The 18,010-nt window shown below is 41.9% G+C and overlaps 1 protein-coding gene across 1 annotated transcript in view; it reads right to left on the bottom strand.

Annotated features, from left to right (window-relative positions):
* The window catches only part of LOC308288922 (leucine zipper protein 2-like), a gene marked incomplete at both ends in the record, with an annotated part of 241,708 nt that overhangs the window by 86,106 nt on the left and 137,592 nt on the right, over positions 1-18,010 (bottom strand). Inside the window, one exon of the mRNA XM_080730396.1 lies at positions 6,779-6,860. Coding sequence (XP_080586522.1) covers positions 6,779-6,860 — 82 coding nt within the window. The remainder of the gene's footprint in view (positions 1-6,778; positions 6,861-18,010) is intronic.

Here is an 18,010-nt window from a genome sequence, read left to right as displayed (position 1 = left end):
TGAATTAGTGGTTTGGTCTTCGGCACAGGAGAGACACACTATGATGGATATGAACAGACTCTCTGTATCTTTTAACACTCCAATAGCAGCCATAATAACCGGAGGAAACTTCTCTGTAACATCAACACAGTTGTGTTGAATGGTTTAGCCCAGTAATGCCACTGGGGTCAGATCAATGTGAAAAATGCATCCCTTATTTCCTGCCGCCACCCCCTTCAGCCAGCTGCAGTTGAGTGGGCAGAGAGGTCATCTGGGAATCGTAAGGTCACCGGTTTGACCCTCAATCCGCCCAGTGTCAATTAAACAAACTGCTCCCCGGGCACTGCATTATTTAATACTAATGGTCAGGATGGCTTTGTTTGTTGTACTTCAGCCTTCTGCCTTCTGTGGTAGTAGCTTTGGTAGCTTCTTGCTTGTTTTCCCAGTGGCCGGCTTACTAGTAAGACGCCTCAGGGCAACATGCGGTCACGCCAATTCTTGGCCATCTGGCAAGTGATGTATATCGGACTATTTAACCATAATATGGAGACCCCTGCATGATAGTCAACAATGTTATGTCAAAACATGCCCATATATGGGCATTACCAGTACCAGATAAAATTATGTCCTTAATATTGATGACATTGGGACAGGGATTACATACATACATACGTACACACACAGAGATTTTTTGTTGATTCATTTGGCGTACGTGATGTCAGAGCCTTTTATTAAGTGATGTCATAATACAAGGACGTAATTCATTTGAAATCTGGGAATGCCCATAAATGGGCATGTTCTGACATCACATTGTCAACTATTTATGGGCATAAAGTATATGGGCATAAAAGGGACATCAAGCCAGAGCGTGATGTCAGAGCGGCAAACCCATTCTGTTAAGAGTGGTTCCCCTGACATCACAGTGACATCAGAGCATGATGTCAGAGCGACAAACCCATAGAGACATAGACTAAAAATGTGTACTGACGGACTGACAAGCTGCGACATTTCTCATGGTATACTGCGACCTTCGGTCGCAATAAAACTCCCCGAAAACAGAGTAATGTAACCACATTCACTTTTAGAATTTAGTCGATCTAAGTTCACAATTTGTTTCCCCTTGCGTGACACTCGTGTACAGTATGATGAAGTACCTGTAGGGTATCCCGTATGAAAAAAATCAAACCTCGGTTCGAAGTGAAGCGGTGAACTTTTATTCTATGTATTCTAGAGCTATGAACTCTGTATATACATTCGGTTCGAAGTGAAGCGGTATGTGTTCTAGAGTTCCAGAGCTCAGAATTCAGAATTCTGAATGAATGAATGATTTTATCTGGAGGGCCGAATTGTCATGTGAAGCTTGACCAATCCTCAAAGTATGGTCTCATTGGACATTTTTAATCATCCAATCATCAGACCGGGACAGACACTACACACATATTCTGGACGTGCGGGACAGATACAACCTGTTCATTCTGGACTGAAATGACCATATATGGACGTGGGGGACACACATGGGACACACATTTACGGACAGATAAAACCTGTTCATTCTGGACTGAAATTACCATATATTGACGTGGGGACACACATGGGACACACAAAGCCACTCCTTGGAAGTGGCTTTCACCGCTTCAAAAAGAAAAAAATGAAAAAGTTGAAATATGGAGATGGAAGGTTTCTGTTAAACAGCGACGTTTGGGTCACCCAGGAGGAATGAAGACATTCCATCTCTGTTGCTTTGTTTTGTTCCCTTGTAAAATCTGATTAAAGTTGAAAACATGAACCAAAGCAAAGAGTTTCAATCAGATTCACTGTCACAGACTATCTGGGGCTTTCATGCACCGTAGATAGAAGATTATGATGTTTAAATGTGTCCCTCGGTAGAGAAATAAACACTATCTCCCACATCATAAATGTCAGACCAACAGAGGAACACTATAACTGGGAGGTGTCTTTTTCATATTATTATGAAAATGGCAACGATGCCACTTGCAGTATGACTGTACCACTGTTTATCTGACAGTGAAAGAGAGATATGGATGTTCATCTTAATGTCACTGTGGGCGTTAAGCTGAGAGAGAGAGAGAGAGAGAGAGAGAGAGAGAGAGAGAGAGAGAGAGAGAGGAAGACGACGTTATTACTGTTGTAAGTATAGTAGCAATGCCACAATGTAGAAATAGGCTGTTAGAGCTATTCACTGTCTTGTTCTATTTGTATGTAGGCCTATGTATTTATTTGTTGATTTGTTTGGTAGAATTATTGTATGCATTATTATTTCAGTTCATTTTGTGTTCATTTAATTACATGCTTTTATTTCGAAGGTTTTGGGCAATAGAGGGTATGCACGTCCACTGGGATCCGCCCCCCCCCCCTAATCTAGACTGAGTGGCAAAACACTGAGCAGCATGGAGCATTGGAGTTTGGAAGTGCTAGTTGCAAATCACCCAACGGCCCTGCATACTACCTGTTTCTAATTTGCACATAATGCAGGAGGCAGCAGGATGTTGTGTTGTTGAAAACGAGCGCTTCCAAACTCTGACACTTGGAAAAATAAAAACCTGCACAGAATGTCTTGACAGAAAATAGCATAACATGCCTATGGTGGATTTTTATGAAACAAAAGCTTTGCAGATAGAAAGAGGATAATTCGAGTTTTCAGTGCGGCCGCAATGTTGGTGAGTAAACTTTGTTTGATACAATCAGATAGGACGTTTCTGTTTGGATGTATGGGCTGTCAATGGCAGAAATTAATGTTTTGCCACTCAGTAAGGCGTTCCCACATAACTTCCAGCAACAGTGATGTCACGCGCATACCCTCTATTGTGGTGCACACAGGTGAATTTATTGTGACCGTCAGGTCGCAGTTAGTATGAAAACATCCACCTCATGTCCTTCAGTGAGTGAGTGAGTGTGTCACACTAAGTAACACATGGGTTTCTGTTTGTGTGCGCGCCTCTGTGTGTCTGTCTCTGTGCGGTGCCAGAAGCTCTGTTGTTTCTGCGCGAGCTGATGGTTTGGGCGTGTTACTTGTTTAAAGGACAACTTCACCACTTTTCAACCTATCTTGCTATAATTGGTCCTCACTAATGTTCATGATAAAATAGCACCATTTTTAGCACTTCAGGCCCACGGAATTCACCTGTATAGGCTCGTTCCTGCAGCAAAGCTGGCGTGCCTATATAACCACAGTAAAGCACATCCTCTTGTGTAATATTGCTTAATTATAACCACACCTGGGGGTCCATTAGAGTAATGTTAATTCCATAGACACATACAAAACAGAGTACAAAACTATGGCACCACCACCTCTTTAAAAAGTTTGAAACTAAAATGTATATCACTTCAGTGGTTTTATAAATAATTAACCAATGTGAGGTATTAACAAGAGTTTATGTTGTGACTAAATTATAACTACTTTAGATCCATTGAAAAGTAAGGGTTTTGGACAGGCTTCTAGGCGACAGCGACCATACATAAAGTTGGTCCTTCAAACATTTGTCAGCAGTAACCCATTTTGGGGCCCCTTTTTTCTTTTCTTTATTTACAGAAACCGATGCTACGTTTGCTTTCATTTGCAAGTTGCCTTTTGGTAGGAATTGCCAGGTGCTGCTACAGCTTTGGAATGGCACCCGAGAGCAGAATTAATTCAAAGTAGACTGACAATCCAAAGTCGGTGAAAAGGACATGAGGTTCAAGAGGTGAAATTTTGCTGTATGCACTAAGGAGCAGCCGTGGGTAATACATTGTAAGGACACATTATGTTTACGGAGAAGTAAACTAGGCCTGCAAGTAATTGTTCCAATGATTACTTTTAATTAGGGATGTCCGATATTATCGGCCGGCCGATATTAGAATAAAAATGTATATCGGAAAATATCGGTTTCAGTTTTTGAAAAAATATTATTATTTTATTTTATTTTTTATTTTTTTAACAGGACTTAAAAAATGTTTTGATTTTTAATTTTTTTTTTGCTGATGACGTCACAATCGGCAGATGACGTCACAATCGGCAGGAAATCTGGATAGCCTGTTTTGAGAACCTGTGGGATACGTTTAACCTTCGCCTTCTCAAAACCAGAGAAAGACACAACGGTCAGAAATGGGACTTTGTGAGGATAGAAGGTGCTAGTGGGACCCCAAAAAAAGGTTTTAAAATAGGAAAAGTGAAATTTCATGGTGTATCACCTTTAAATCTCAAAGAAACATGTATTAACAGATAGATGGCTTTGCAGAATAACAGAATAATTAGTATCTCTGAATGTGTGACATTCAAATGGTGATTTCTCTGCTTCAAGTTTTTAACTTGACTTCAGATCTATGAGCTGCAAAACTATTCACTCAATCTAATTAACCAATATATCATTCTTTTGATGTGACTTTCTGCTTTCATATGAAATGAAAACATAAAATAAAAAATAGATTTAGATATTATATTGATACTATAGTTATTTTATTGTAATAGATATTAGATGTTACCTGACAATAAGCCCTTTTGCAAATCCCGCCCCATTCTGCCCTGTTACTATGATAGGACATTTGACCCTGGGCAGATTGTTTTTATAGTGGCAGTGAATGGGATTTTTTTTCCCTTCATAGCCTCATTACAGCTATATAAAGTACCAAAGGAAAAACATCTAGGTGATATTAATAAAAAGGGAAGACAAAGGTACAGTAGTTACATTGCAAAACAGGGGGTTTACCCGAAAATATATGTTTTAATTTGTTTAATCCCAGTGGGACAGAATCCTCTTTGCAGATTCTTTTATAGTGGTAGTGGATGGGATTTTTGTTCCCTTCATAGCCTCATTACAGCTATATAAAGTACCACAAAAACACATCTACGTGATATTAATAAAAAGGGAAGAAAAAGGTACAGTAATTACATAGCAAAACAGTAGTTTTCCCCCCGAAAATAAATGTTTTAATTAGTTTAATCCTCTGGATCAGAAAGAGAATAGACCGCGCATTGCATCCTGGGTAGGAAGAGGACAGAACTATAATCCTAACCTCACATAATAGGCTGGCTTTTCGTAATTCTGCCCATTTAAAATATATGTACCCAATCGTGACTCTTAGACCATTGATATGGTCCATGTGAACTAGTTTGTTGAAGCTTATTCATTATGATGAGCGAGATCACGGCCGAGATCGCGGCCGTACCGGGCGATCGCCGTGTCGCGCACTGCGGACAGTTTTGAAAGCCACATTTAACATTCTCCAGAATCTCCACTGCACAAACTCCACCCCCGATAGCAAAAAGTGAATGTTTTTTTCTGGTTGGCCAGTCAGGGAGTCTCAGGGACCAATCAGAAGGCTGACAAACGGTCTATTAGTTGACTTATGGTGAAAAGCCAGCATATATCGGTATTGGTTAATATTGGTTAATATCGGTATCAGAAATTAAGAGTTGGACAATATCGGTTATCTGTAAAAAAGTCAATATTACATCAGACATCCCTACTTTTAATTAAATATCCGAGGAGCACATTACCTGTAATTGTTAAAATGAATACAAATACATACATGCATACAGAACCAATTATAATAACAAGTTGAACATGGGTGAAGTGGTCGTTTATATCAATTAGTTCGATTAAGTGTTGCACCCTCAATTCCAACAGGCTGAGAAACTCACAAAAAAGTGTTTGTGATTGGCATCTCCCGAGATAGGGTGAGAAGTTCAGTCTCCCGAGAGAGAGACTTGGAGTAGAAGCGCTGCTCCTATGCTTATGGAAAGGAGACAGTTTAGGTGGTTCAAGAATCTAGTACCCTCCCTAGGGCAGGGGTTTTCAAAGTGGGTGCCGTGAGATAATTCGATAATATTTGGAATTTACTTTATAATGATAATTTAGTATGAATTTAAACTTGAAGTACAAAGTTATTTTCAGTCAGTTCTAACGAAAATGGCTATTATCTCAATGTTTTCCTCACAACATAATCGCTAAAATATGCTATAAATATAAGGTGCTGGGAGTGAAAATTATGAATATCGTCACTGTCAGGCAAAAACCTTGCATCTCCAAGTTTAAAATGTGTACGTTTTCTGGTAAAATAAAACCCCTTCCTCATCATACAAAAGTGTCACACAACACGTTGTGAGCTTGTAGATCTGCTATTTTCACTATTTTAAATCATTTTTAAAATAATAACACAAAAAAGAGAAGGTTTTGGACCACCTGACAATGACGATATAATGTAAGGGTGCCTCGGATGAAAAAAAAATATTCATGGGGTGACCTGAGACAAAAAAGTGTGGGCAGACCCCCTTGCAGACCAAAGACCAGGTGGCGGGATTACATCTCCACACTGGCCTGGGAACGTCTGGGCATTCCCAAGGGGGAAGTGGATAATGTTGCTCAGTAGAGGGAACACTGGAAATCTCAGTTGGAACTGTTACCCCGCGACCCGATTCCGGATAAGTGGTTGAAGATGGATGGCTGGATGGATAAACTGAAAGGTTTTGAGCATTAATGTTTCATCAGTACGTAAGTAATACATTTTATTAGGATAATAATGCATTTAACCAATCTAGTTCCAAAGGACATGCTCTCTCCCATCTCACATCAGACTAACACGTTCCTCCTCCATCCCTCACAATGAGTTTTAATTAAGTGGCAACGGCACCAGGGAGCCCTGGAGAGGTGGCTGCTGGGTAATGAGGCTGGGGGGGGGGGGGGTTCTCACTGACAGCCAGGTGATGGGGGACGGGCCGACGGGGACAGGGGGGCGGATGGACGGGTTGGGGTGGAGGCAACAGGATGTTGACCGTCAGGTCAGATGGGTGTGTGTCTCTTACCGTGGCCTGCTGCTTCTCTGCTCTCTCTGTGGCCTCATCCAGCTGCTTCTGCAGGGCTGCCTGGAGGGATTTCATCTCCTCCCTGTGACCACAAACACTCTGTTAGGATACTGTACAGTAGGAGAGCACATAATGTACAGTACATAGAGTAGAGTACAGGACAGGACAGGACAGGACAATACATTACAATACATGTGTGCACCTCTGATGCTCCACAAGGCACTCCAAATAAACTAGTAAAGTCCCCACATATTTGTTTGATTATCAACAAGAATCTTATTGTACAGTGGCTCATCCTACAGGACAAGACAGGACAAGACAGTATAGGCCAGGCCAGGCCAGGCCAGGCCAGGCCAGGACAGGACAGGACATTTCATTTGTTTCATTTGTATGTGCTTCCATATTTGGTAGCCAGCAGACCTTGTGTGAGTGAGCTTTGGTTAAAATATCCGTGCCTTTGAGGCTGATATCAGCATTGTTTTGGTAGAATGTCTCAAAGAAAGCCATAATATCAAGTTAACCCCGGAGTTGTTTGGTGTCACACCAACCCTAGTAGCCCAGGAAACGGAACACATTAAGATGTCCACTGACGGCTTGACGTAAAGACGTCATACGTAACCCCCAATGTGTATAAAACCTTTGTATCGCTGTGTTAACGTAGGAGGAATTGATCTGGAACCATGTCGTTCTGATGCTTGTAAGATCCCTTCCCTGGAATAAACCCAAATACTATTATAATTTATAAGATGTTTCCTCCGTTTATTGATGTCAATAATTATGTCACTGTCCGATAGATATGGGGTACGAAAAACTAAGCTATCAGTGCCTTGCATGTTAATTCCTCCACCATCAGTGTGTGAATGTAATGCAAATTGGACCATTTTTACATCACTTTTGGTGGTAATCTAATAGATTAGGGCTCTATTTTCATCCATGAAAAAAAGGGCATATCATTTTAGGGATAAGGGGTAAGGCATGGACAAAAATATAGCTTTTAGTAGGCCTATGGAAGCATTATCCAGTTTGTGCATTCCTATTTCTATTTTAACATGCTCTTTGGTCCAACATCAATCTTTTGAATGTGTGTGGCTTGATAAACTTTGCACTACAGACAGAGCCAACCGAGGATGGAATGGGGAGTTTTGTTTGGTGTTGTTTTTGCTTGTGTCTTGCCAAGTGCAGCAACGTTTGAACATTTTCTCTGATTTAATGACACCAGTTCCGACCTCACGCACACTCGCTCATCAGGAAATAAACAGAACTAGGTTTGTCTGCATGGTGAGCAATCAAGTGTGAGGGCTGAGATTGTAAACGGAGGCCAGCAGACATGGGACATGCTGCTTTCCAGGCTGAGACATTAAAGTTAGCACCCTGTTATGAGTCTAGGGCACAGGGAGTACCAAAACACCATGGTAAGGTGCAAAACAATGAATATATTTGCATATTTGCATTAAGTGTTTTTTTACAAATTCAAAAATGATCAAGACAGAGGGAGGCAGTGCCAGTTACCAAAACTCTCTAAACTAATTCAAGGGTATAACGCTAACCTCTAAACTAATTCAGGGGTATAACGCTAACATATACAGCTACAAACAAAATAAAAAGAGAATAACCCAAAACAAAATCTAACCTAACTGACTGCACTAATAACTAAACTATTACAAAATATATCAGTGGCATTTATCTTCTTACCTGGTGTGTCTAGACCAGATGGTTCTCAAACATTTTGGGCAGGACACCCTTGTAAAAACAAAACGTTTTCATCCACGGAACCCCCTGAATTATACTCTTGCTTTACAGTACCTTACATTAAGGTGTCAAATATGTAAATATTTTACCTTGATATATGTCCTGCTGATACTGTAGGTCACGAGGAAAATCTGTTTCCATTAGTACAGATTGAGAATAACAACTTTTATACTTGGCGTTTAACCCCAGCATCCCTATTCTGGGGGGAACATGCAGATCTAAAAGCCGACGCGTTGTGAGCTTGTAGCTCTGCTATTTTTGGTGAAGAGACTTGGGGCCCTATTTTCGTCCATGCCTTACCCCTTATTCCTAACCTCTTTTGCCATTTTTTACTATTTTGAAAATCACCCAGTAGGGTGCCTCGGCTCCCACTTTGAGAAACCCTGGTCTAGACCAGTGGTTCTCAACCTGTGGGTTGGGACCCCCAGGGGGGCCCCCAAATTATTTTAGGGGGTCCCGGTCCCCAGATGATTAACTTAATTAATGTGCAACATTGTTTTCTCTCTCAACAGTAAACAAACCAACATAAAGTTTAAGTGTATAGAGGGTATCTGCACATTTCTAAAGGGACAGTTTAATCCCCAATCCCCAGTTAAAATATGATTATTTTGGGGGTCGCGGCCTGAAAAGGTTGAGAACCAATGATTAGACAACAGTTAAATCTACATGTGTGCAATGTGTCGCGTCCCCAGTCTTACCTGTTCTAGCCTTATCCCAAAGGTCAAACACTGGTCAGACAGAGAGAGAGTGACAGCATGCCCAATTAAGCCTGGACAAGCCTCGACGCAAGACAAACTAACTCTGGACAACAGCCCGGTTATATCGACTGTTTTCCTGAGCAGTGCCCTGTAGAGGGTGCAGCCAGCCATGGCTGCGGTGTAAACAGCAGCATAAAGTAGTAGCCTACATTTACAATAATTGTACTTAAAGGAGGACTTCACCACTTTTCAACCTATCTTCATATAATAGGTCTTCACTAATGTTCATAATAAAATAGCGCAATTTTTTTCTACTCGGTCCAAGTCTCCTAGGAGAGCTGTGGAAAGTTCAGAATCCATCGTCTTGTGACATCATCATTTTCCCCCCAAAAAAATGTATCAATATTTTTGAAAAAAATATTTAGATTTTTATTATCGCGAGAACAATGGCTTCCACTTTAAAATTGCAACTTTTCAGGAATAGAAAGCCTGCAGTTCTATTAGCTTGGATTCCCTATTGATGATGTCACAAGACGATGGGTTTCTGACCTGCCCACAGCCCTCCTCTGAGAAAAAAAAAAAAAAAAAAGCTATTTTTTAGTGAGGACCAATTATATGAAGATAGGTTGAAAAGTGGTGAACTACTCCTTTAAGTACAATTTTGAGTATTTGTACTTTACTTGAGTATTTCCCATTTTCAATCATTTTAATTCTACTCCACCTCTGGCTGCTGTTTACAGCGTGACAAAGGCGGTGGCGCCCTCTACTGGGGAGCGCTCAGGAAAACGTTCTATACAGGAGGCTCTGGGTGATTGGCTCACCATGTTGGAAAGCCATGAACCAATCAGATGGGGTCCCATCCTATTTTAAGGTACACCAGGGTTCCCCAATTAGTTTTCCCCAAGGGCCGAATTATGTCTAGGGTACCAAGCCGAGGGCCACAACATTGAATCATGTCTAGGGTACCAAGCCGAGGGCCACAACATTGCAGGGGGCGACGGACGGTGGCGTTCCCACTACTCCAGCGACAGTTCAGATATCGTCGTTGTCGGGTGAAAATCTTGTATGTCCACAACCGTTTGTTTCGCATTTATCATTTTAAAAATTATTTAAACTATAGTGAAAACAGCCGATCTACAAGCACACAACGCCTCGCACGGCGAGGCGTTGTGTGCTTGTAGATGCTGTTTTCACTACTTTTGTGCGACGGCCATGTATGATGAAGCAGGGCTTCACTTTGCGAAAGAACAGACAAATTTGGAGATACAAGGTTTCCACCCGACAACGACGATGTACTAGTGTTGCTGCTGCTCTTATACCACCATTATTACTGGTTGGTGGGGGCCAGACAGTAGCCCCCCGCGGGCCGCAAATGGCCCGCGGGCCGCCTATTGGGGAACCCTGCAGTACACTTTAAGACAGAATAAGACATAATAAGACAGAATAAAGCCATCATAAGAAATAATGTGTTGGTAATTAGAACTAATATTATTTTATTAGATAAAAACAAAGACAGAATAGCAGAAAGAACGAATACATTCTCTGGCACCGGCACCTGCCGCGGAACTGCAGCAGCAGGTACCGCCACACGACCGGCAGTTCGACCGGCAGTCACGCTGCATCGCCGGCGATAGGACCGGCGGCCACCGCACGGACCAGCAGTTCGACCGGCAGTCCCGGCAGTAGGACCTGCGGCCGCCGCACGGAACGATAGGTAGGACCGGTATCGCTGGTAAAGTGTCTGTCGCGATAGTTCTGCGGCAGGTGCTGGTGCCAGAGAATGTATTCGCTCTTTCTGCTATTCTGTCTTTGTTTCTGTCTAATAAAATATATTAGCTCTAATTAACAACACATTATTTCTTATTATGGCTTTATTCTGTCTTATTATGTCTTAAAGTGTACTGTAAAAGAGGATGGGACCTCAGATGGATAGGTGGAAAGAGTGCTGAATGCCATCAGCCAATCATTTGTCAGGCTTGGCACACTAGTTATGTTTAGCACAGGACACATTACAGATTACACCAGGGACGTGCTGGCCATTGGGAAAAGCGGGACAACTCCCGAACGGCCGGTTCATTCCCGGCCGGTCCTGGCCGGCCATTAGGAAAAATAAATAAAAAAAATGTCGGACATTTTTTTCGCAAAGCAAAGCCCTGGTTCATCACACAAGGCTGTTGCACAAAAGTAGTGAAAACAGCAGATCTACAAGCACACAACTGCTTGTAGATCGGCTGTTTTCACTAGTTTAAATCATTTTTTAAATGATAAATACAAAACAAAACGGTTTTGGACATACAAGGTTTCCACCCAACAACGATGATAACTCTGTAATTGGCCCACTGGCTTGTCACTTGTCATGATCTGAAATGGCAAATCTTTGAGTAGCAGCAGCAGCGCTATACAGTAGAGAGAGATCTCTCTCTATAGCGCGCAATGAGGGCCTCTCCAACTCTTTCCCGGGCTGAATCAGGGGCCCAGCACGTCCCTGGATTACACACACCTGATACCAAGGGATGTAGCAAGTGTATAGTCTCATACAGTATAACCCTGTTTAAAATGATAAGACAACAGCTGGCTCTGGACCTGTTAGTCTCTGCAGGTCCAGTAGTACATTGCACACAAGTAAAGGCATCAATTCAACAATAATAACGTCAGTTAAAAATATGTTGGCTGTGACACGTCTTGCTCCAGATCCTGTGAGCCCATAATGAAATGCTGTGGGCGTATTATGAAGACACTGGTCTATAAGCATTCACAACACTTCGTCACTCAGCACAGACTCCATCTGAGCTGTGCAGGGGCGTCACAAGGGGTAGGAAAGTGGGACTGAGTTACCAGGGCCCAAGGTGGAGGGGCCCTAGTAACTTTAGCTATTGAAAAATAGCAGATATACAAGCTCACAGCGCGGCACCGAGTGCCGCGCTGTGAGCTTGTAGATCTGCTATTTTTGAAAAGTCGTGAAAATGTGTGCAAATCTTTAAATATATGTATTTTTTAAGTGAACATTTGTAACTCAGATTTTGCTTCTGGGGGGTCCCTGGAACTAAATATTTTGAGATGGGGGGGGGGTCCTTCACATGAAAAAGTTTGAGCATCACTGGCATGGAAACATAGGTTTCTTGGCACACATTTTCACGATTTTTCAAAAATAGCAGATCTACAAGCTCGCAGCGCGGCACTCGGTGCCGCGCTGTGAGCTAATTGTATATCTGCTATTGTTCAATAGTTAACATTCATGGGGGGCCCGCAGTGAATCCTTGTACCCAGGGCCCAGAATTTGGTGTGACGCCCCTGGAGCTGTGCTGAAGACTGGCGCCGCATCCATAATGCTTGTATAACATGATAACATACACAGTACGCATCAGAATGCAACGGGGGTATCCTCCAACGCAACTTGAGGCTACTGTGAACAGATCGCTGCACTGCATGCTAAACAGCTCATAGTCTGAAGTTGTACAAGGGGGTATTCCATTTGTAAAAAATAAATAAAGATAAAGAATACATCTTTAAATGAAAAGTAGAAAAAAATTGACAATTTAATTTGTAAGCTCACAACGCCTCACATTGTGTAGATTCTGACAGGTTCTCCCAAAACCAGCCGATTGATTGATTGATTGATTGATTGATTGATTGATTGAAAATTAGTTCCAGTTCGCATAGGAATAGTACAGAAGAGTACAGTTCAGATACAAGGTTTGCTAATAGGATTTAAACCCAAGAAAGCACTTTGTCTTGTTTACATTGGGATCCTTTGTACTCAATTCATTGAGAAAGCCCAGGGTTAATGTGGTTAACATATAATGTATTGTTTATTAGCCTACATTGTTAAATTACGATATTATCTATTAACAAACATACATATGAAACCTATCAGATATCAGTCTACATTTCCCAGAAGGAAATGCATGTATTTAATCCAGTCTGATCAGAGGCAGGGATAAATCATAATATCCACCGGCCATAATGTACTGACTCTGACCTCTAAGGACATTCCAGGGAGGGTGCTCATGTGCGTCTGGCTGTGACACCCTTTCTAGTTTATTTTCCTTTCGAGTTGTTTTTCTTTTCTTTGCACACTGACTTTCTTTTACACTGCACTATTAGGTTGTGTTAGTAGTTTTGGGTATTTTTGCTTGTGTTTGACATGACAGTGAGATACATGGTCACTTTTGATTTGATTTGGACACTGTACTATTCTGATAGTTGTGCTTAAGGACACTTTATGTATATACATATATTTATATATTATTCATTCCCTCTATTGATGTACCTTGCTCTTTACTGTACTCTGTTCTTGTTTTTTCTTTTTCTTACTTCTCTATAACTTTTGTAAATAACCTTATACTGCTGTGCTGCCTCTGGGCAACTGATTTCCCCCCTTGGGATAATAAAGGTATCTATCTATCTATCTATCTATCTATCTATAAAATGAATGACCAGACAGGGGGATGTCAAAAGCAGAAGCATAGATCCCTACTCGTCATCCTCCCCAGCAAATCCAGCCCTGCCCCCCCCCCCCCCCCCCCCCCCCCCCAAAAAAGGGAAAAAAATAAACTAATTAAATAACAACAAAAATACATCTAAGCACAAAATAAATGATAATCACACGATTGCCACTGAGTGGATGAAGTCGATACTAACTGCTGAGTCTTGAATCAACTACCTGCTGAGACAGCGGTCAGAACATAGATCAGTTTTAACAGCAGCTGAGAGGCAGAGTGAAGCACGCACAGCCTCCAGGAACCAGGATGCCATAGTCTTATAACAACCAAATGAAGTCTGGGATTGGATGAGAGCAGGTAAGTTATTCCAGTCAGAGGCAGCTTTGAAAAAGGCTATTACTCCGATGTCTTTGGGGACTGTGGTGGAATAGAGAAGAGGAGTCGATCGGAGTGCCTTAAGTGAGTACCTTGAGGTGCTTATGGCTATAGAAACTGTTTTAAATAGTTACGGTGCTTGAAATAAGACACATTTCCAAATGAGTCGAAACTAGCAGAGTGTATTCGTGTACAAGCAAGAAAGGTACAACACCAAAACCAAATCTGCTGAGGCCTTTGGAAGCTGCTTTTGAGGGAAATGATACGATTTGTTTCGGATTTGTTTTGATGAACATGAACATTTCCATAGTAACACAAGCTCAACCAATCAGAGACATTGCTGCTATACATTATGATTGTGGGTAGTTAAGTAGCCTACTTCTCCGTGACATCACATATTATGCAGGATTTTCTCCAAACTGGGTTGATTGCATAAAGACAGACGTGTAGCTTCTACAGGAACATAGGAATATAAATTTCACAAGGGCCTCGTGTTAAGTCTACAATACAGGAGAGTGTGCCTCCTGTGAAATGTTTTATTTTTATTTTTGTTTATTTTCTGTTTATTTCGTTGTTAAGCGAGGTCAGCAGACAAAGTGATGTGAGTGAGATGAAAAAACCTGGGTGAAATGTGCCAATCTCGACAGGAAACATCGGTATATTGATCCCAAATGACTGTCCATGGGGTTTATTAGGCAGAAATGCCCCTGTTTTCCAGTTTCGCCAGCAGAACCCAGTGGCTCTCATAGCATAGAGTGGAGCCCATAAGCATATTGCTACTTAAGCAATGTGTTGTGGTCAAAGGTTTTTTTTTTTTGTTACTAGTTGTCATTACAAACACATCCATGCCTTGATTGGTTGTCCCACACAAACTGCCACAGTCTCGTAAATCATGTTTTGGGGTGTATTCGGCACAACTACCAAACAAAGTGACTGTCTTTTCCGGGACTTGGCAAAACACATAACAACACAACGTCTGTTTAGCAGAGTGTGGAGGCTCATGTGGGACAAAAATCGACCGCTACAAATATCGTAATAGTGATAGGCTTACGTGCTCCACTCTATGCTAGAGGTCTTCACGGGTAAAAAAAAAAAGAAAACAAACCGAAATCGAAATGGACCGTCAAATTTCGTCCGATTCCGACCTGTTCCGAAATAATAATCAAATTACAAAACCAAACCCAGTCTCGTCCGATTCCGTCCGATTCCGACTTTCTTTCTTTTTTTACAGACCGAAACCCGTGACAATCCTTTTATTTCCGAGGTTCTGAGAGACCCGGCCATTTAATCATTATTAAAATCCCCTTTCATGTACCGAGATCCCTCACTCACGTCAGCTGTGCGGCGTGCGCTCACTGCGCTGTTAACTGATTGACAGGTAGAAGAAGGCTGCCAAGGAATCTATATTAACATCGAAACAAATGCCAGGGATAAAGGAATACTTTTATACCCAGGGGGCAAACCAGCCTTTTTTTAGGAAACCTGCATTTGCCCCGACATACAAAGTTGTCCACCAGAAATATTATCTATGACCCAGTAGGATCACAACCTATATGGACAACCCGGTCAATTTGTACAACAAAGTCCAATATGGCCGCCTTTAGTTTTAATGGGGGGGTGAATAGGGCAAAATTTTAAACTGAGGGATATTTCCACGAAACTTCACAGGTTGATCAATGGTATACATATGAACATTTTTTGTATTGCAAGTTTCCATGAAATCCAATATGGCCGCCATAATATGGCCGCCATAATGTAAAGACCCAGAAAATAGGTTTTGCCTCTAACTTCTGAACCAGATGAGCTAGAAACGCAAACTTGGTGTCTATTTCATGGTGTCTGACCATGGGAGACTCAATGGAATAGCTAATTTTATTATTGGGTGTGTCTCGACCTTTATTGTGCATATTTGCAAGATGGTGGACTCCCAAAATAGAGCTTTAACATAATTTCTACCATGATTGTTGACTGCTTTTGCAAATACAAGCAATATGAATCCATTTGCTAAGATTTATGGCACAGAAGGGACTTATACCTGTATTATTCTTGAGTTTGCATGTTGTCAAAATGGCTGTAAACGAGATATTATATTTCCTGTCCGATTCTACTGTATGTAGTTGTAGCAATGACTTCAGATAAAATCAGAGACCAAAACAATGTATCTTAGAAATTATTTTTTAATTAAAAAAAAAGAAAAAAAGAGAGAGATTATCTCAATGAAATGAATGCAACTGCCTTTTTGGGTCTTTCACACATAGACATGCACATGCTTTCCAACAACTTCAGCTTCAGGGAAATTATAATGAACACATGATTAAAACAGGCTGCATTATAATGCAAATAATTGCTAGTCACTATCACTGTCATGTGTACCTATCCTGCTGCATCTTGTCTCCAGTCCTTGGCAATGACACCCCAAGTAGCTTGCAATTCCCTTCTTCGCACATGAACAGTTTTTCTGGCAGCCTTTGATACAGCTACATGATATTGCCTTGTCCATTGATATAGGCCAGGCTGGCTCTGTAGATGGACAGGGGACTGCCTTCCCATCACTGAGAGACCATCCATATTCAGTGAAGCAAGGGATGTCTGGCTTTGCGATGTGTGCAGTTTTATGTATTATGGCTGCTAGAGCAGCTCTTTTCAGGTGCAGGCTAAAGGCATTTTCTGTAGGTGGCAGCAGCTTCAACAGGGTTGATCGGTTATTTAGGAACTTGTACACTCTCAGCTTTGCCAGGTCAAAGTCCTCCGAATGGTCAGCTTTTGATGCATATACTGTACAGCTATTGTGAGGTCTCTATCCTGATTCTTGACATCCTCTGAGAGGGAATAAGAGGCATTTTCACCAAACTTCTGAAGTGCAGGGAGATCTAGACCCATGCTGGTCTTGAACCATGCCTTCTTTCCAGTGAAAAAGGGATAGCTGGTGGTATCTCTGCCACTCAGGCTGTGAATAAAGGGCAGGGCACGACACTGTGCGAGTCCAAGGGCTGAGACCATGTGATGGATAGGAAGATATGCATCCTGCTCTGTTCTCACCCACAGCTCTGGAAGGTCTAGGAGGTGGGTGGCAGCATGATATAGGCACATGATGATGATGACTGTGTCATTAGCATGGATGACAACTCTGTCAACTTTGTGAGCCTGGACACTGTAGATGGTGTGTAGAATTACCCTTGTGTCGGCCTCCTGTTGTGTTGACTCTAGTGCAGGGACATCAACAACCCACCCCTCCTTGATCACCACACCCCTTGTCTCTTCTTTAAATCCTCCACTCAGGTAAAGATGGGTTGTACCAAGAGCAGACTTAAGTGTCTCATTTTGACACCATTCTTCACAGAGGAATCTTAGAAGGTTTGCTTTGTTTTCAGAGACAGCAAAAAACTCTTGAGGATCAGGAGCTGTATATTGTGCAGAGACTTCATATTCTTTTGCAGGTTTTGAATGGACATACCTGTGTTCCTGCTCAGCTGTCTTAAGACTGGGTCCACTGCCCTGCCCTTTATTCACAGCCTGAGTGGCAGAGATACCACCAGCTATCCCTTTTTCACTGGAAAGAAGGCATGGTTCAAGACCAGCATGGGTCTAGATCTCCCTGCACTTCAGGAGTTTGGTGAAAATTCCTCTTATTCCCTCTCAGAGGATGTTCAAGAATCAGGCTAGAGACCTCACAATAGCTGTATATGCATCAAAAGCTGACCATTCGGAGGACTTTGACCTGGCAAAGCTGAGAGTGTACAAGTTCCTAAATAACCGATCAACCCTGTTGAAGCTGCTGCCACCTACAGAAAATGCCTTTGGCCTGCACCTGAAAAGAGCTGCTCTAGCAGCCATAATACATAAAACTGCACACATCGCGAAGCCAGACATCCCTTGCTTCACTGAATATGGATGGTCTCTCAGTGATGGGAAGGCAGTCCCCTGTCCATCTACAGAGTCAGCCTGGCCTATATCAATGGACAAGGCAA

This window comes from Nannobrachium achirus (assembly GCF_963921795.1).
Source record: "Nannobrachium achirus genome assembly, chromosome: 7".
Classification (NCBI taxonomy): domain Eukaryota; kingdom Metazoa; phylum Chordata; class Actinopteri; order Myctophiformes; family Myctophidae; genus Nannobrachium; species Nannobrachium achirus.
The sequence above is the reverse complement of the archived record's forward strand: the minus strand, read 5'-3'. Positions and strand labels throughout refer to the sequence as shown.